The sequence below is a fragment of the Manacus candei genome, unplaced genomic scaffold (assembly GCF_025592945.1).
Source record: "Manacus candei isolate 608988 ecotype Guabito, Panama unplaced genomic scaffold, ASM2559294v1 h1tg000018l, whole genome shotgun sequence".
In the NCBI taxonomy this organism is placed as follows: domain Eukaryota; kingdom Metazoa; phylum Chordata; class Aves; order Passeriformes; family Pipridae; genus Manacus; species Manacus candei.
This window is the reverse complement of record NW_026138066.1, coordinates 4,983,841-5,004,868: the sequence shown is the minus strand read 5'-3', so window position 1 is coordinate 5,004,868 and position 21,028 is coordinate 4,983,841. Positions and strand designations below refer to the sequence as shown.

Genomic DNA, 21,028 nt, shown 5'->3' with positions numbered 1-21,028 from the left:
ATCTGTTCATATTCTGTTGTTGGAGAGGCTGAAGAACTTCATGGGCTTCGCTTACTGAGCCAACTTCTTGTCCAAGTGCTGCATTTACAACTCCTTTGAGGATGTACTCCTGAAAAAAAATTGTAAAAAGGATCAGAGAAGATAAGGTGAAGATTTTATAAAACACATAAAAGCCTATGTGTACATTATTTTCTTCATAAATTCAACTCTATCCCAGCTCAGTTTAGTAGGTAGCTGGTTACGGTGATAATGCTTAATCACAGTAGAACTAATTTAGCCCCCCAAAATGCATTCTACTGGCTAGGTAGTCACTTCTACCAAATATGTGGGATGCAAAGGAGTACTATGTTTTCTGATAAGTCTTGTGGTCAAAGACAATGCACCAGAAGGAACACGATAACATCCTTTCATGCCCTCTTCACCATCATATGACCAACAAGTACAATATTGTTGTAATAAAGCACAGATCCCATTTCAAATATGCACATTGGTTAACCATAACCACTAACATCCTTGCTGAGTAAGATTTTCTCAGCATGCAACAGACTCTTTTGTCTTATCCAAATCTTAAAATTAAAGAGTTATAGCTATAAATCTGTTTTGTAGGTATTCCTGATAAACCTGGACAGCCTTGTCACAGAGGTAAACACAGAAAAAGAGAAAGACACATCTACACAGACCAACAACGGATTGCAAGCAAACAATCTGAGAGTACTAGCCAGGATGCTAAGTAATCATTTTAGCACACCAACTTTCTTACAGGTGCCAAATTATTATCCTACAGGCATTGTGATGAAGTATTTGCGAAGTACTCAAGGAGGTTATACAAGTAGTTTGGCAAGTCTTAGCAGGGAGTTCCTTACAAGTGTAAGCGAAAAATGGAAAAAGAAGCACAAAGATTCTCATTTAAAAATGTCATAAAGAATTATAAGACATGTATATGGGGAAAACAGAGGCTAAAGGACCACTGGCTGCAGAAAACTGTTCAAGTAAGTCTTGCCATACTGAAGAACACAAGAAATGTAAAGCAACATCAGAAGACCCTCCTCAGCACAGAATCACCAGATCTGTGTTCTTGAGTTTTTCCTTTTCCCTCCCTCCATATAATTCCTCACACAGACTCATGAAAGGTCCCTTTCATGCCCAGCTATGTGACCTTTGGAAAATAAACTGCGAAGAGGAATAAATTGGAGACTAAAGCTGCTGGAACAACCACAAAAGAAAATTACAGTAGCAGCCAAGGGACGCTGCAGTTTTCACTCATGGCAGTCAAAGTGTGATGAGATTAGAGAATACCATTTATTTAAACTGTTTAATCTAATCTAGCTCATTTTTATTGAAATGGCTTCAGGACAAACCGTACGAGCACCTGAGCTAGCAGATCTGAGGGATGGTAATCATCACCAGGGCAGAAGTGACAAGTAGCTGTAGTTGGAAGAGAGCTTTTATCCATGGTCAGCTCCCCAAAATGCTGAGCACAACAGAGCTATATTCTTAGCTGAGCCCAGGCAGTACAGTAATAAACAGGCTAAGTACTCATATATGCACATATATAATACTTTATGCATGCATATTAAATCTATTGTTCATGAAGGGATGGAAAACACAAAAGTTTTAGGAGTGGGAATGGGGCAAGCTGTCCTCAGGATACCAGTTTTGTATGCGGCAGATTTCATATCAATTTATAACCTCTACCTATGTGCCATGACATCAGTTTCCAATTACCTGTGGAGCTGTAGGTTCCAGGTCCTTAATCAGGTTATAAGCCTCCTGCACATCATCTGAAATGCCAGACATTAGAATGCATGACAACCCATAGCACACTGTATTAGAACAAGTCACTTATCCTCTACAACATTCCCCAATAGTCATAGACTAAGAAATAAACCATTTAGACAGGAGGAGAAAGGTAACTATAAATCATTGTGAATTTCTGTCACAATGGTGATGGTTTTCTAGAACTTAAATAACAAACATGGAGTGAGTAATAGCTTCTTTGTTATTACAATTTTCCTAGTAAAGATGATTTGGACCCCTTGTTCATAACCTAGTGGCTGCCTTCTCATCAGCACAAGGTCAAAATCATAAATCCATCATCTTCCTGTATTTTCTTTTCTCATATTGATTTACCCCTCAAGGAGGATAGGGTAACATGATGCTGTAGGGAAACTTCATCTCTTCCTTATCAATATTTCAATATCTGTCCAGCAGCTCTTACCTGATCCTAATTCTAACAAGGAAAGCACTACTAGTATAGAAGTTTAAATGAGAAGTTTGAAATTAATAAGCAACTTCCTTCCCACACAAGCATTATATAAACTGAAAACATCCTAAACCTTACCTAAATAAAAAAAAAGATGTTGGCACTTCAGTTGGTTTTGTAAAACAATCTAGTGAAGATAGTCTTTTACTAGTAAAATTTTTTTAATACAGCATTATACCAGCTGCCCACAAAAACAAACCTTATCAAACAAAACCTTTTTCGCTAGTACATACCATCCATTCAACCACTTAAGGCAATATACATTGGAGCTGCCAGTCTCCCACTCAACACCTCTGCTTTCTTACCCATTCCCTTGAGCAGTCACATAGTAAGGCAGCACAAGGTACTTGCCAAAAGTCATTACTTTTTCTTTCTTTTTTTTTTTTAATAGAAATTGTTGGTTTGGAAGATTTTTTGACATTTTTGGCTAGCTCAGACCACCACTACCACCAAAAAAGAAAAATGACAGCAGCCCTTATTTCCATCAGTGGAGACCATTAACACAGAGCTATGCTCTTCAGGCTCCAAAAGAAGCCTATAGCAAATCTCATGGGAGCAGATTATAACCAGAAAGTCACTATCCTGAAGAACTGATAAAAATGGGATGCATGTTTGTGCTTCAGACATTCCAGTTCTGAGCATGTATTAACACCAACCTACCTTTATCGGAGACATTTAAGTTTTAGAGAGACAGCTGTAGTCATTAGAAGTAATGATTTCTCACATTCCTAACTGATGCTGCTACCCTACCAAGAGCTAAAAATGGAAATTTAGCCAAACCAGGAAAGAGATTTTAATCCTAATTCCTCTTGACCTTCTTTGTCAGTATGCAAGTCATTTGTACAGCAAAGTGAAGAGCAGAACCTAACTAATTAAAATTACTGCAAGGTTAATGGCAAATGAGTAAACAAGACTGATTTTTAAGTGATGCACGAGATGTACTTTGTTTCTGTGTAAGTAGAACTTAATTTGACACATGTGTATTATTATTAACAATATTATTAGTAGTAATACCAATATTGCCTATAGTGAAATTGGCAACAATACTGGACAGAAAGGTGGCTGGGAACAGCAGGCATAGATTTACCAATGCCAAAGTGTACTGACTAACCCAATGTATGACTGGTTGTATGGATAAGGGGATAGTAGTGGATGCTTGTATACCTTGGCTTTAGCAAGGTCTTTGACATGGTCTCTCATACAGACTTGAAAGATAGGACTGGCTAAGTAAGACTATAAAGAGATGGAAAACTGTCTGGACTATCAAAAGGCAGTCATCAGTTGAACAAAATCTATCAGGTGGCTCATTACTAATCAAATTCCCCAGGGATTGATACCGTTGAATGTCTTATTTATATTTATATTAATGATCCAGATAGAGTACTCTCAGCAAGTTTGCAAATGATAAAAGATTGTGAAGAAAGCTCCCAGCTATTGAGAAGCAGCTCAGCAGGCCGAGTAAATGGGTTGAAAGAAAAAAATCTCATAAAATTCAGCAGAGGCAAAATGCAAGTCCTGCATCTTGCTTGGTTTAAAACATGCCTGAACAACAAGTCAGGTGGGGAGCTGACTGGCTAAAAGGCAACCTGGCAGACAGTGCAGTCTTGCAGCAAAGGAGGCCAACTGTACACTGGATCATATTAGCATGAATGTAGTCATCATGGCAAAGGAAGGAATGCTTCTCTATTTGACCCTTGTGAGATTGCACCTGGAGTAGGGTGTCCGGTTTTGGGATCCCTCAATTAAGACAGACAATGAAATACCGGAGTGAGCCCACCCAAGGACTCCCAAGGCAAGAAGGGGGCTGAGGAGAGACGGAGAGAACTGCATTTCCTTAGCTTTCAGAAGAGAAGGCTCAAGGGAGATCTTATCGCTGTCTACAACTTACTGATAGGAGGATACAGAGAAGATGGAGACAGGTTCCATAGAGTGAGATGAAAGGCAATGGACACAAGGTAGAACAGAGGAAGCTGGGACTAAGCAACATGACCTAATTGGACCTGGCTTGAGTCACACAGCCAGTCAACCCATTGTTGAATAAAAGAACACAATGGGAGAATAGTAATGGCTTTGAAAAATTCAGATATAATTCAAAGAAGCTGGCAAATGAAGGAGAGAGACTAGTACAAAATCCTTTCCAACTGATTCTGGCTACATACCTGCATCCTTTAAGAGTTGTAAAGTAGATTTTTAATGCAGTGTCTTGTTCACAAACTGTAGCCTCGTTCACAGTCACTTAGGCTCATATCCTGTTTGTGCTATATTTACAGAAACAGTTGTCCTTGCCTTCAGAGGACATATGCCTACCATTCTCACACATTCAGGCATAAGAGAGGTCATCTCACTAGAAACAAACACCACTGTCCCCAAAGCCATCTCCTTCAACCCAAGAACCTGCAATATTCTGCCAAAGTACGTTTATTTGACTGCACACAACTAAAGCCTTTCTCTGCAAGCCATGGAAACTCTTACTTCACTATTTTCTGGAGGAACAGCAAATGAAATACATTACATTTTCCTGCAGAGAAAAAAAGCATTTCATTGAATAGTCAGTTGAGATAAGATGAATGAATGTCATCCCTGAAGGTATGAAAAAGCCAGAGGAAGGTGTATTTACCTTGCCGGAGATAGTAAATCACAAGATTCAGTCTTGCCTCAGGAATAACATCAACCAAAGGAGGCAGGACCTGCAAAGCCCCTTCTCCTCCTCGGAAAACCACCTGCAGAGAAAAACAGCAGATTGATAACCATGTATCAAAATCTTTTCTATGATATCTTAATTCAAGGAAATTAATCCTTAAATTCCTATATTAAGAGTAGGAAAAGGTCAGTGGCTCTGGGATTAGCATAATTCCTGCTTTAATATAGCTATAGAATTACTAAGTGTGACAATCTTTATTCTGAAGAATATAAAGTGTTTAATCCATCAGGAAAGATTAATTTATTTTAACTTGTAGCAGCTCAAAACAGTGATACATTATATAGCACAGATTTAAAAGAATAATATTGTCTGAAACAAGAGTGAAGGGAACACATACAAAATTACTATTTGCTTATGATGTTTTCATACGAAAAAAATGAGACTAACAACTCTGCATTTATTTAGAAAGATGCTAAAATGGTCAGGAGCAGTTGATTATAGTTCAGTCTCATATGATGCTTCTTCCAACAAAATCTAACATAGTTATTCAATAAACCACTGGCAAAAAGACCAGCATACAAAATAAACAACGTTAACTCACAAAAGTCCAGTTTGAAAACAGTTTTAACTTTTGGGGAAAGAAGCTTTAGCTTGTTATGACTGCTCTTGAAAAACGACAAAGCAAGCAACTGCCCATCATTAAATAAGAGCAATCTGCTGTTACCAGCTGTACAGCAAAGTAATAATACCACTGAAGGGAAAATTAACTAGTGATTAGTGACTCTTTTTCTGCAGACCACATAAGTATTTTGGCTTTTATCAGCAGCTTTTTTCCTAGAACTCTTTGTTTAGTACTTTTAGGATGAAGGCCATTTTCACTAGTTATCTTAATTCCACTCACGTTGTTGTGGTACTAAATAAAGAGTTCAGGGTCATACATTCTGACTTGTTTCTACAGTGTCCTTATTGAGTGGGCTCCACAAAATATCTTGCAAAGGTATTCTTAAGCAAACAACAACATTATTATTTTTCTTGACACAGTCTCACTGTCAGGGAAAAATTCCAGGGGAAAAAATAAATACACTTGATGGCATATTCATTATACAGGTAGGATTCCTGGACTTGCATGGCAGCAAAAATTCAGTTAGGTCTGCAATTACCAAAATATTCCATTTTATGAATCAGCATGAAAAGCTCTACAAATGAGTGCTGTTTATATTAAGTCCCAGAAACGCATTACTTACCAGATTGTGTTTAATGAGCTCCTTGCCAAACTCAAAAGATGATGAGGCACTGTCAGTCAAGTTCTTGAGCTCTGCCTGGAATTACATACATTCCAAAATTTTACCACAAAACCAAAAAAGCACAGAAGCCTAAGTGAAGCTTCAAATGAGCTCCAAAGCTGACAGAAATACATCTCTCCATCAGTGGTAGGCCACTGGAAGATTTGGCTTTTTCACTTCTATGTGATAATTTTAGAAACTGGACAATACATATAAACACAAGATCAAAAGTGAACTGGGAAAATGGAAAGACCACTGTGCACACATGTGGACAGATGGGTTAATACCAGGGAAACTGAAAGTGGTGACATTCCTAAAAGAAGGACACAATGACAAGATAAAGGCCATTATCAACATTACCGATTAAGACAGATAATGAGGAAAAGAAACATATATGGATTTTTAAACTAAAATAAAGGTGAACTGAGGGACTGTCCAACAGATACCTCAGCAGCCTTCCCATTGTAAAGTCGGAAATGGTTACAAGCCTTAAGGTTAAGAGCAATGGTGCTGTCAGGAACTTGCTGAAGATAAACAGCTAGCACTTCCTGTGATACATCATAGTAATCCAGTTTGTAATAGCATAGGGCCACATATACATTCAGAGCCAGGTATTCCCTGCAGGAAAGAGGATTAAAGAGAACATTTAAATCCTACCAGATAGTTTAACGTTTCCCATTACAGAGCATTAAAATCAGTAATAAAGCTCTCACATGTCTATACATATTTTACAAGCACATCAAAACTGGGGTTTCTGAGAAATGCTTAGAGCTTCTCTAGTTTGTTGGCTAAGACTGCACAGATCCAGATTCACATTATTTATTTTTTCCACAGAAGCTACTGCAGCTTTTAAGTACTACCTACAAAACTTTTCATTTGCAAATCTGGGAAACGGTGGCAACTTCACACCAAGGAAACACACAGAACATGAGCATTGTATCTGGCCTGGCAGAACAGGATTTTCTAAGCAATATATGCAAAGACATTTAATATGTGCATAAAAGTTTGCATCAACTACAATTATTTAAAAAAATCCTTGTCATTACAAGCTGTCAAGCCAGAAGAACTAGATACAGAAATAAGACAGGCATTTGTGGAAACTGTAAGTAAAAGGATAATTGTTATGAAGGTTACTCATTTAGCTTTGAGTGATTGCTTCTGCAGGACTTGGAAGTTAAAATCTCTTCCCCAAGCATTACATGACATACTTATATACATTATGATGGATTTCTCTGAAATGTTCAAGAGGAGATACCACCAAAAGAGGGCTGTATTCTGGGACAGCAGTTTCTATTTTATTAAACAACACTTCCAGCTATTTAAGAATTCAATTTGTTTATTCCTAAATTGTGAATTAAAAATTTGCAGAACATGATAGGAAAAACCATCAATAAGTGTCAAAGGGGATAAATAGAAAAAGAAAGAATTTCAGACTTCAAGGAATGCAAGGAACTTTACATAAACCCAACAACTGAACCATTCTTAGAAAGGTTAAGAGGTGAAGAAGTCAATAATTCAAGCAAGGATCACCAGACTGGCCATCAGAGGGGAAAAAGGAAAAAGATAAAGCAGGTACATAACCATATATCATCTCAGAAGAAATAAGTAACAAAATAAAAAAAGATATCAGAATGAATTACACCACAGTAACACTAAAAAAACCAACAGAGAGCAGATTTCTTTTTAAACATTCATTTTTTAAAAACACTTTGCAATGAACAAAATTGAGGGGCTGCAACTGATGCACATTTTGCGATACGAAAAGGACATAGCAGTTGTGGAAAATGCCCATGCTTGGTTTCAGAAACCATGCTTGGTTTCAGAAACCAAGCAACTCTATGGAATTTAAATACCAACAATAGCACAGGCACTGCAATAAGGCTTAGAGATGCCCACCGATTCTCAAGTAGAATGCGTTTGTAGATATCGATCGCCTCTTGGTAGTGGGACCGCATGTAGTGGATAGATGCCAAGCTAAGCTGATCTTCTGTAATATCTTGCAGATTCTGGTGAGAGCTCATCAATTTCTTTTCATCACTGAACTAAAAAGAGCGTGACACATCCTCAGATGAGTTCAGCAAGAAAACTATTTTAATTAGCTAGATTAGTTTTGCTGGTAAACAGCAGGTGATTAATATCAAACATTTGGAAAAACTGTGTTACTTTAAAGTTAATATGACCAGTGAAGGAGATCAGTTCAAACTGGATAAATGTTAGGCTAAAACTAAGCACACATTTTCCTTGAGGGTGTGATTTAGATATAATTAGATGTCACGTGCTTTGATGGATAAGAGGGAAAGAACTGAATTAATTATTTCACAAACATAATTTCGCAACACAAAATTTGACTGTTATCCAAGCCAGAAAAAATTCTGCTGTTTGTAGATCCAAATCTAATTTCTCATGGATAGCAGAAAAATGCAAGCCTTGCCAACACACAAGCTCTAATTTTCACAAGACATCTTTACAGCACTAACAAATTCTCTTTCACTGGCTCCTTAAAATTTCAGTTTAACTAAATGATTTATTTTTAAAAGCATTGCTGAATAGCACATAATACACACACATAAGATAAAAACAAGGAACAGAGTTAAACATACACATTATATTTGTATTACAAAAGTAAAGTTGATGTTATTTACCTTAGCAGTCTACTCAAGTCACTTATTCCAGTGCTTACCTTTGCTGGTTTTGCTGTTTCAATAATAATTATGAATTTCTCTTGCACACAGATTCTAATCTTATGTATTTGTTTTCCTACCTATCAGCTCAGTTTTCTTCAGATTCTTTTCCTCCCTCTTTGAGCCAGTCACAAAATGATACTCCAGATAAAAGGCAAGATAAGTTGCTCAACAGAACCAAAGGCAATGGGCTTCATAGTTTCATAAAACCCTTTATTTCCAATGAGTTACTAGATGAAAAGAAGTTGATTCATTCCGAGCTCATCACTGACATCTGTAAGTGCCAGCGCCACTACAAAAACGGTTTAAAGATTTCTCTCTTAAAATTAAGAGAGATTTAAGTAAAGAGAATCTGACATCGAAGCTAACGTTTACTTTCTTTCAACTCAGTGTCCTCAGTAGCAGAATTCTTGTTAAATATAACACAGGGTGGTACAAAACTTAATTTAAGGGAAGATAGCTATGTGCGGTAAGTGAAATAAGCACTTAATTGTTGCTGAAATTAAAGTAAATTTCATGCTATTAACAATATGACTTCCTGGATACTGAATTACTTAGGAGGATCAGTAATAGCATATACACCATTTTGGTCAAATTGCCAAGTATAAGAGAGCTGCAAGTTTGGAAAACTTGGTACACTTCCAAAAAAAAAAAAAAGGTAAAAATAGTGGCTTATACATTTCTGATTCTGGAACATTAATGTTCCAGGCTCCTTGTGATCAAAAATGTCATCAGGCTCCTGTTGTACAACTTATGTGAAGTGTACTGGTAAGACTTCCCTTAGAAACATGCTGACGGTATCTATTCTGAGATCATGTTTTCACACTTATTTTCTCCTCCACATTTTAATACAGGAGGGTGGTTATGGAAAATATTTGTTCTTCTGCCACAACAGACGTTTTAATTATTCTGCCAGGTTGCCAGCATAAATTACACCTTACCAAACTGAAAAGAAAACAAACAAAGCACGAGTGAAGAAAAGACATCATACCTTATGTGCCAGGTGAAAGAGCAGACGGTTCTGGAGACCACTCTTTGGTGCTGAAAGGAAAATTCAGTAAGTACTGCTGTAAAGAACAACTCAGGATGTCTATTTTTAACTCTCTTTCTCAACAGACATGAATGCACCCATATTCTTTCATTAAGTAGCCCAAGTGCAGTCCTTCAATAAAAGCCTTTGCAGGTCATGCCTCAGGGCAGGTTCTGCCAATTTGAGAGTGGTTTAAAGGTCTTCCTCCTTCCTATCTTCTTTCTCTGACTGTTTCTTTTGAAATCCCTGTTGAAAATAATTTTTCATTGGCCTCTGTCTTCCATGAAGCTTAAAACTTCTAGGAATCACACTATCATTTCCATGCAGGGATTTCTGGATAATTCTCTGGGGTTTTTTTTGTGACACACAAGCATAATACCTTTTCAAAATAAAAAGCAGCAAGAGATAAACTCATGATCAAGGTTCCTTCTATCATACGTCACATTTGAAGTAAGTTGTGATTTATAATTCAAGGAATCTTCTCGACTTCCAGTATATTGAAAAACCCAGTGTTGCTACCATTTTGTTGTGTATGCGCCTTATACTTTGACACTAAGTTGAATATGAGTCAGCAGTGCCCTGGCAACCAGGAAGGCCAACCATATCCTGGGGGGGCATCAGGCAAAGCATCACCAGCCAGTCGAGGGAGGGGATTGTCCTGCTCTGCTCTGCACTGGGGTGGCCTCACCTTGAATATTGTGTGCAGTTTTGCGCACTGTAATATAGGAAAGATATTAAGCTGTTAGAGAGTGTCCAAAGGAGGGGAATGCAGATGGTGAAGGGTCTTCAGGGAAAGCCGTGTGAGGAGCAGCTGAGGTCACTTGGTCTGTTCAGCGTGGAGGGGAGACCTCATTGCAGTCTGCAACTTCCTCGTGAGGGGAAGAGGAAGGGCAGGCACTGATCTCTTCTCTGTGGTGACCAGTGACAGGACCTGAGGAAATGGCCTGAAGTTGTGTCAGGGGAGGTTTAGGTTGGATATTAGTAAGAGGTTCTTCACCCAGAGGGTGGCTGGGCACTGGAACAGGCTCCCCAGGGAAGTGGTTACAGCACCAAGCCTGCCAGAGTTCAAGAAGTGTTTGGACAATACTCAGGCACATGGGGACTCAGGACATGACTCTTGGGGATGGTCCTGTGCAGAGCTAAGGGTTGGACTTGATGATCCTTGTGGATCCCTTCTAACTCGGCATATTCTGTGATTATGTGATTCTAGTATTTCTCCTGTCCTTAGGAACAAAAGGCATACAAAAGAATCCTACAGTCAGAGCAGATAAGACTCAAACTAAGATATCGTGAGAAATTTAAGGGAGATATCTCCTTTCTGAAGCCAGTAAAGTTCATGAAATTTCTCACTCTAGCAGGATTAGGAATTCCAGTAAACTCACTCCCTATGACAAAAATTGTTAACTGCAGAGCTTTAAGTCACTAGAGCCTTTTGCTTCACTGAGAGACAAATATCATCATCCAACAGAGCTATTAATTTCTGTTGCAAGCAGTCTCCCAAAAATCCTTCCCTTGCTTCGTGTATTTTTGTTAGCCTACTCAGTTAATGAGCACTCTTGTTCCTGCTCAGACCAACTAGCTGGCAACCTATGTTCCACAGAAAGGGTGTACATGGAATCTTTAAAAAAAGCAGAATTACTTACTGTGTTCATAAGGCCATGAAAGTGCAGAGTTAGCAAAGCAATAGCCTGTAACACAAGGCTATAATTCTTCTGACGTCCTAAACCATGAAAGAGGGCTCAAACCACCAAACCCTCTTCCCCACCACCCCTCTGAAGATGGATTATTTTTTTTTTATGCAACTTAGGGAGAGACTTCCAGACTTCTTACTCTTTCTCCACATAGTAAGTGAACTTTGTAACACTGTGGACAACGCCAAAACCCGGGCCATTCTGATCAGATTGGCGGTGCAAGGCTGCCCACCTACTTTAACAAGTAAAGTAAGTATTTCTCCCCTTTCCTCTTCCCCAAGCTGTGTTGTTTAACCACGTTCCTAGAAAAAAGAGGACAGTGAATTGCGTCTTTAAAAAGCTGCTGGAGCAGAGAAGTCCCAAAATACAAAGGCGGTATGAGAGCATTCTCACAAAACCACATCTTGTAAGATACTTCTAAGAGAGCACCAAGTTATTAAGAAGCTAAATGGTCTTCAGTCTAGAATATATGTGGGAATTCTCATTAGACTAATTATTAAAGAACAGAAAGTTTTTCTGATCTGTAATCAATATTGTATAGGCAGCAGGAGCAGTAAAACTGACATGATAGTATGGATATTTTATCCACTGAGTTAGAAAGTGAGAGTACCTTAATTTAAATGCATATTCTTCACTCCACATGTGCCCCAGCTTTAACTGATACGTTTTAATATCAAAATTTAGAAGGGTTGCACACGGACTCCACATGTGCTTTTGTGTGAAACTTAAACCACAACCACCCTTTACAATTCAAAACATTTGGTCATCAAAGATTCCAAAAATACAAGCATGACAGATTGTGGGATTTACACTGAAAATAACATATTGTATAATCACAGTGCTATGGATAAAGACATCAGTGTTCCTCTTTTGAGTAGGTTTTCCTTTTTTTTTTCCTTTTGAGTGGGTTATAGCATTAATTTCACTGTGAAAATGGTCACTTGCAAGCAATACTCCCTCAAGAACCTAAACCAAGGAATTCTTGTTTCACCAGTCAACCAATGACTGCAGGCTGCCTTTGTAAACCTGGCATCTGATCTGGCATCAAAATTATTATTTACTTCTTGGCAAAAGTTGGAGGGTTAGACCATGTTATTTACACCTAAAAACAGGCAAAAGATGAAATCTGAGTTTTGATGGTGTGCACGGATATATGGAGGGAGGAAAAAATGTCCCGCTTCATAAGATATCATATGATACTATCTATCTGATATTCTTTTATATAAGATGCTTAAAACCCCCCACAAATATAGCCCTGTTGATAGAGTAAGCAGAAATATGGAAACATTCAATATCAGCAGTTTCTTTTCTCTCAGTGCCAAATGCATTTTTTGAGGAAGACAAGGAAACATCCGAACAGCCGAACAAGGACAGATTAGTTTCCAGAAAGAATCTGGTTATGAATATTGGATAAAGATGTTGTCAATCACTGGAGCAGGAAGTGATATAACTGCCTCATCAGCAATAATGATTTTTAAGGGACATTAGGCTTGATCTTTTATTACTCTCTGCTGCTACAGAGAGTAATAATATTGTCACTGATCTATTAATGCTACAACGAAGCACAATATTCTTTTTCTGTTCTACTTTTTCAAGACAATGATTGTACTTTTTTTTTTTTAAATCAGTACTAAGCAATCTAGGGATCATAACAAACATGATGACAATGCTGCACGGCAACAAACTGGATGCTGCTCCAGGTCTAGTACTGACCTTGTGCTGAAGCACTGAGGTAGCTGGATTGAATATATCTCTTTCCATCTATGAAACACACCAATACTCCTACACTAGAATTTTTGTCATGATCAGTGCTGTTTTTCCAGGCGCTAAAGTCATAGCTGTTATGGATCTTAAAGATGTTCTGTATATTTTTACATACTGACACTGACAGGCACATAGTGAAGTATTTGTTAAAATATAATAAACAGCTACAATAGGAATGAAGACAATTATCTTCACTAATTATTAAACAAAAAGTTAAACTCACTAGAAATGGCAGTTCAGACTCTAGGTGGATTCCATATTGCTGCCTTAGGCAGTAAAAATATGATGAAATAGAGTCATGGACAGTGTGGCATTGGTGCCCTCTCATGAGAGTGCAAGGCAATGCTGGTCATGCATCCAGCATTAACAAATCCCATCTAACAGACATAATGCATATGCTATATCACCACTTCACACATCGACAGGCATGGAATACACCTTAAACACATGGAGCAGGAGCTGGTAGGAATGGAGCAGGGCTGAGAAGGCTCCATCCTGACAGTAGAAAACATGACCAAAGGAAACCTTATTCTCCTGTCCCTGAGAAACAACGCCCTGCTCACCTGAATACAGTAGCTGAATGAAGCCCTCTGTGCCTCAAAACCACAGTTTCACTGGTGGAGAGAAAATGTAAGGGTATGGGAAAAATGTTCAAAAAAGCCCATGGTCCAGCAGTGAGGTTCACACTTAAATGCACCTGAACAGCTCAACTGTTCAGAATTTTCTTGAATAAAATTTACAGAGGACATTCACTGAAATTTTCCCATTCCCACAATACTTAAAAGGCATTCAGCTATGTTCAGTTACTTGCAATATATACACATTTCATGGCAGTCATGTCTAAGCACAGTAAGTTAAAGATCATCAAACTAATTGTTCCTGGTCTGTAACTTTGACTATACTTTAAAAAACAAAACAAGGAAACAAGGCTAGTAGCTTTTAAAGTTTAAATATGTGATATTTTCGCTTGTGCACTTTGAAAGTTCCATATATGAAACTTCTGGTTCAAAACCACAGCTAAAATGCACTGAAAATAACAGCTGTTCTCAAGAAATACAGCACAAGGAGCAAGGAGATAATTTTGCATGTAGGTGAACATGCAATCCTAAGTAAAAGAAAACCCAATAACTTTTCCATGCCCACTTGTATCTGCACATTTTCACTGGTGACAACCATCTGACACCTGGCAAACATTACTACATGCATAAGTAAAACTGGTTTGGAAAATGTCATTGTTCTTGCTAACCCGTCTCTGTTCTGCTTTTGTACAATATTGCTCCTTCCAGTATAGGCTGTAAAATGAGAAATTCTCTGTTCAGTTAAATCACATTCAGATCTGACACATGCAGAGTTGTGAAGAAGCAAAGCAACTACAAAGCTTTTCCCATCAAAAATTAAAGGGGTGGAACCTCCCCAACTTTAATGACTGTTTCAACAATACAACCCTGTCTGTGCATGAATCTTAAATTGTAAAATTCTATTTATCCTAAAAAGACTGCTTTTCATAACAGACTTAACTGCAGCCCCACTTAGGTGCACATTTTGTGGTTTAAAAGAACACTTTGAGTTCTTACATCTTAATGCAGTGCAAGCCAACAGCTTCTAAGAGCACTACGCAGGCTTCTAAATACTTGGATCAGTTGCCAGGATCACGGTCCCAGTGTGTAAGGCTGAGTTTCTGTTCTTTGGCCTTTGCAAGGCACAGGAACCATGAGTGCAACATAAGAGCATTAGCTTCTATAATTAAAAAAATAGTAACTTGTTATAATTATTATTCATTATTAAACCAAGATGAATACTTTCAGCCTCATTCTCTCAAGACTAGATGGGCTACCATACAGCATGGAAAACATATGTTCAGCCAACGTATGAGAGCACAGATGCAAAAGGAGTAAACAAAACATCACTTGGCAGCTTCACTATGGGATGACTACAAAACAACAGTAGCTGACTTGGAAGTAACTCTACCTTCACCTCAGATGCAGGAACATTAGTAACTGTAATGTAAGCAGACAGCAGGGAAAAAGGAGAAGCCAGAAATATCTGATAGAAATTTGGAAGAAAGCCTAGAAGAGGTAAAATACAACAGTAATGAAAAATCTCCAAGGACGGATTTTTCTTTATTGCCTTTTTGCTCTACTTCTTAGGTTATATTTGCAGTAATTCTTTTTTATATGACTTTTGATATACAGATTTATTCTTTCCTAAGAGAATCATAGAATCACAGAATGGCTTGGATTGGAAGGGACCTTGAAGATCACCTAGTTCCAACCCTCCTGCTGTGGGTGGGGATACCTTCCACTAGACCAGGTTTCTTAAGGCCCCATTCAACCTAGCCTTGAACACTTCTAGGGATGGGACATCCACAACTTCTCTGGGCAACCTGTTCCAGTGCTTCACCACCCTCACAGTAAAGAATTTCTTCCTTATATCTAATCTAAACCTACCGTCTTTCAGTTAAGAGCCATTCCTCCTGTCTTGTCACTACATGCCTTTGTTAACAGTCCCTCTCCAGCTCTCTTGTAAACCCCCTCTAGGTACTAGAAGGCTGCTATAAGGTCTCCCTGAAACCTTCTGTTCTCCAGGCTGAACAAATCCCTATTCTTTCAACCTTTCCTTGTAGGAGAGGTGCTCTATCCTTCTGATCAACTTGGTGACCCTCCTCTGGACTTGCTCCAACAGGTCCACGTCCTTCCTGTGCTGGGACCCCAGAGCTGGATGCAGCACTGCAGGTGGGATCTCACCAGAGTAGAGAGGCAGAACCCCCTCCCCTGACCTGCTGCCCAGGCTGCTTCTGGTGCAGCCCAGGATACACTTGGCTTTCTGGGCTGTGAGTTCACATTGCTGGGTCATGTCCAGCCTCTCATCCACCCCCAAGTGCTTGGGCTGCTCTCGATCTGTTCATCCCAGAGTCTTCATCAATAGTGGGGTTTCCCCCACCCAGGTGGGCCCACTTTCTGAGCTTGCCCAGATCCCTCTGGATGGCATCCCATCCTTCAGGTGTGTCACTGCACCACTCAGCTTGGTGTCATCTGCAAACTTGCTGAGGGTGCACTCGATCCCTCTGTCACTAATGAAGATATTAAATAACACTGGTCCCAGCACAGACCCCTGAGGGACACCACTGGTCACTGCTGCCCATTGGGACTCTGAGCCGTGGACCATTATCCTTTGGATGTGACCATCCAACCAATTCCTAATCCACTGAACAGTCCACTGATCAAATCCATCCCTCTCCAGTTTAGAGAGAAGGGTGTTGTGGGGAACCATTTCAAAAGTTTTGCAAAAGTCCAGACAGATGACACCCGTAGCCCTTTCCTTACCCACTGATGTAGTCACTCCTTCATAGAAAGCCACTAGGCTGGTCAGGCAGGACTTGCCCTTGGTGAAGCCCTGCTGGCTGTCCCAAATCACCATGAACTTTTAATTAAGTAATGAGAGAAAACAGTTCACATCTGTTATAAAATAAACATAAAACCTTGATCCACAAGAGATTGTGGACTATAAATGCAATAACTAGCTCATGGCTTTTAACAATAATTTCCTAATTTTTAAGTGTCTTGCATATTTTTCCTCAGATGGTTAACAATAATTTTCTTAAGTAACAGCAACAGTACACGGCAAGAAGGAATTTGATTTGATTTCTAGATATTTATATGTTTGTGTGGAAAACCTATTCCAGAAAGCTAGCTCATATTTATGTTCCCTTTCACACAGAGATTCTATTACTGTAGAAATTCAGAATTATCGCTGAATTAGTTCTCCTTAATTTAATTTTAAATTTAAATTTAAATTAGTTCTCCTTAATTTGTTTTAGTACTATGCTACTTTTAGGGGCTTAGCATAACTGCAGCAATAAACACTACACAGTATGCAAGAATTCAGACAAAATAATCCCAAAATAGCAATGGTAAGCATCCTAACATTAACACCACCTACAATTTTTTTCAGCAGTATTCGAGGCAGCACTGGAAAAATGGTGTTCTGTTAAAGACTTCACCTGTTGTGTTAATACTGAAGGAAATATTTTGCTTCTTCAGGATCTTTGCAAAACCATGGAAGAGACCACAAGATGATATGGCCTCAGTTGTCAATAATATATTACGAACAGCCATCATTGATGCAATCCTAAGATGTTAAAAAAAAACCTAAAAGAGGATCCGACTTCAACAAAAATAAAATAGTTCAAACTCAATACAAGAAAGACTGAAGTGATGGGAGTGGAAAGGGGAATATAGCACACTTAGAAGCTTTCAGTGGAAAAAGGACAAGTGTCATAAATCTTCAGCTATGACTCCTAACCACCAAGCTTAAGTAGCCAGAAATCATCAGTATTACAGTACTCACAAGAAAGTTTTAGCACCTTGTTATAAAAACTGGGATGCTGTTCCTTCTCCAACAATTACATAAAATCAGGAACTGACAGAACTAATGTGAGTACTCAGTTATTTTCTGTTCCCTCTCTCAGCTACACTCCCTATCTATTGTACTCCTTTCCTGATATTCCTACCCTTGCCTCCAGCACCCAAGTACCACTAACTGCACCCCCTACCCTGCCACTCATGAGGCTACCATTAACTAATCTGAAGGGGTATGAAAAGAATAACCTTCCCTCACTCACAGCTCACAGTTAATCAAGCTGCAGGCCCAGTTGTGTATACGTCATCTCCAGAATGGATTACTGTAAATCACATGACGTGAAGCTGATGACAATGACTCCAGCTGGTACAGGATGCAGCTGCTTGCTTCCTCCATGGTTTAGGTCACAGTGACATGTTGGGCTCTACTGCCCATTTATTTTTAGATTTCACTTCAAGTCCTAGATTGCAATCTCCAAAGCTCAAATTTTTGGTACATTAAAGATTAAATTATTTGTGAACACTAGAAATTTGCACACCTCTTGGACAATACAAATCACAAAGCTCTGTATGAGATTTTTTTATAGTTGGAAACAAAACATTTTCAGTTGTGGGATTTCAGCTCAGCATGAGTTCAATCCTCTTTCTGGGGATTTTAAAAAGATATGAGAATCGAATTATTTTTAAAAAATACTACAAAGCTGTCCTTTTGGAAGGCACTCCTTCACAGCAGAAGAAAGTACATATTATTTCCTCCCTACTCTATTTTCAGTGCAAGACAAGTAGACTAATGAAAGAAAGGAGAAAACCCGTACTTCAATAAGAGTTTTATCCTAAAAAGGAAAGAGTCAGAAGTTGACTGAGCTATCACTGAGAAAGCACTGAGATACTATGGTTATGGGAAACAACATAAATCACAAAGATATATAAAAAGTGATGGGCAACAAAATTATACTACAGAAACATTTTTAGGTAGTAAGAATTGCCTTGGAATCTAAATTCCAAATTAAATGATCCCATGCATGTTCAGATTAAAGCAGAACTGTAGTAATGTGACTGCAGTGAACTCCATGCCTTGAAGAATCAGCTACCTAGTATCTGACTTACAAAGCAACAAAACCACCTACTAAGTCACTCAAACTATGTAAACAGAGTTCTTGTCCATATCAGGGAGAATGCTGAATTTCCTCAGACGCTTATTTTTTTGTAATTTCACTAGCCTAATTTGCTTCATCTGCACTGGCTCAGAGACACAGTCAAAAGAAAAGTGATTTCTTGTTACTAGTCGATGTATGCTGGGTTTTGTATTTAGAAATTAATAAGAGGAATGATTTTCCAGATGCTTCTTTCAGTTCCCACTGTTCCACATGCCCAAGGTATTTTTAGGAAGCAAACTGCATCACAACTGTCCTGTTAAATGAAAGTTAAAAAATCAACTCCCAAACAAAAACCCAAACCCAAACAACTTTGGTCACATGTATCCTTTATTCCTATGAAAATAAAGCATTGCATATTTTCTCTGGAAATCACTTTCAGTGTTCGAGTCAATAAGCAGTCCTTTCCAACAGAGACATACATCTCACCTTTCAAAGCTGCTTGTTCTGCTTGTGTGTACATCCCCAGAAAGAAGTACGTACAGGCAAGGTTCACCCAAACATCTGGATTGCAAGTTGGTTGTTTGGTTAAGGCCTCATACTCCTGTAACAGAAGAGAGGGTCGATTTTCAAAAAATGTGTAATAGCACACATATGTATTAAATATCATTCTTTCTTCCACCATTTTACAACATATTATTAAATTACTGAGATCAAACAACTTATTCTGAAGTTCTTTGCAGTTCTTACAACAAAACTATTTCATCTTAAACCTAAGATATGTTTCTAACTCTTTTTTGTTTATAGCAATAGAACAGACAACAGGGACAAGCAGTGCTATAAATCTCCATTGTGTGAACATGATTTCAGTCAATATTGAAGTTATAGAGATATAAAAAATATTTATATTGTAAATATGCTGCTTACATTTATAAACTCCAACATATCTAAGTTATAAAGACAGCAATATAATCAACTTTTCTTCAGTCACTTCTGATGCTTTCCTAAGTTCTCCTCCAGTCAAAGCCTGGGAGCCATAAGTACCCGGGAAATCTCTTTGTGAATATTTACTGGAGTAAGTGTTAAACAGGTTTTTGTAAACCTGTAGGTAGTGTCTTAGTATATATTTAAGCTGTGGACTCCAAGATGTATTCTAAATCTGAGGTTATGCAATATAATACCACAATTGCAGGAAGAAAATTTGTTTTGGTATTATTAATAACCAAAATAAATATTTTTAAATAGTGTTTATTTAATCTTTACCTCCTTCTTTTTTTACTTTCTATTTTCATGTATGTTTTATAGTGACATATTAGTACAGTAGTACAGGTATGTAATTTATAAATGTATAGATGTGCATACATATTGGGGTGTGTACTCAAAAATTTTTTATTGATAAATTTTTATTGATATATAAAAATTTTGCATGAGCAAAATTGTTTGGAGACCACTGTATTAAAACACAAGCCTATAAGTTGGTACAGGGCAAATTCAAGATTTCCTCATAGATAAGATTAGTAAATTATAGTAAATATTACTAAATTGTGCCTAACTTTACCATTTTCCATTTTAAGATTTACAGCCAACAGCTATAGAAAGCCACTAGATACCATATTCTGATATTTCTTGCACATCCACATTCATTCCACATATTTCACAGAATATTCTGAGTTGGAAGAAACCTGCAAGGATCAAGTCCAATTCTTAAGGAAATAGCCTGTGCAGGGATTGAACACATGACCTTGCTGTTATTAGCACCATGCTCTGACCAACTGAGCTAATCTCAGGTACATATCCTTTAATACTGCCAGATAAACTGCTTAGTTTCTTGTTATTGTGAAACAGCAAAAACTTAACAAATCAATCTTTCAATCTACTTTTTTTAAACAAAAAAAGTTTTTGCAGCTACCAAACAATGACATTCCTGAAGATAAACATCTTTGCTCAGTGTAACAGTAGGTATCAGAAAAAGAAGCAAGGAGATCTCTCAATGCCATCTTTTTTTCCTCTCTCACTTTCTGATAAATTACTAGGAAGGACCATCCCAGTGAAAGTGCCTGCTGCTGGTGCTCCTGCTCTCCATCCATCCACATCCAACAGGCAGCATAAGGCAAAGCAGGCAGAGTCACACAATGTTCTCATAAGACCTGCTGAAACAATGTCATCCACATACTCCCAATTACCATCAGCCTCTCACCCCTCCCAGCAACACAACCCCTTGCT

The 21,028-nt window shown here is 38.2% G+C and overlaps 1 protein-coding gene across 5 annotated transcripts in view; it reads right to left on the bottom strand.

Moving 5' to 3' along the window:
* Positions 1–21,028, bottom strand: part of IFT56 (intraflagellar transport 56) — a 56,291-nt gene that overhangs the window by 28,755 nt on the left and 6,508 nt on the right. For 4 of the 5 annotated variants that reach the window (XM_051784148.1, XM_051784144.1, XM_051784147.1 and 1 more), the window contains exons 4-11: positions 19,295–19,409; positions 9,860–9,909; positions 8,084–8,229; positions 6,634–6,805; positions 6,149–6,223; positions 4,881–4,983; positions 1,726–1,781; positions 56–109 (exon numbers count right to left, since the gene is read on the bottom strand). In XM_051784148.1, coding sequence (XP_051640108.1) covers positions 56–109; positions 1,726–1,781; positions 4,881–4,983; positions 6,149–6,223; positions 6,634–6,805; positions 8,084–8,229; positions 9,860–9,909; positions 19,295–19,409 — 771 coding nt within the window. Of the gene's footprint in view, positions 1–55; positions 110–1,725; positions 1,782–4,655; positions 4,782–4,880; positions 4,984–6,148; positions 6,224–6,633; positions 6,806–8,083; positions 8,230–9,859; positions 9,910–19,294; positions 19,410–21,028 lie in introns of those variants that run through there. The other variant, XM_051784149.1, reaches the window with a different exon arrangement.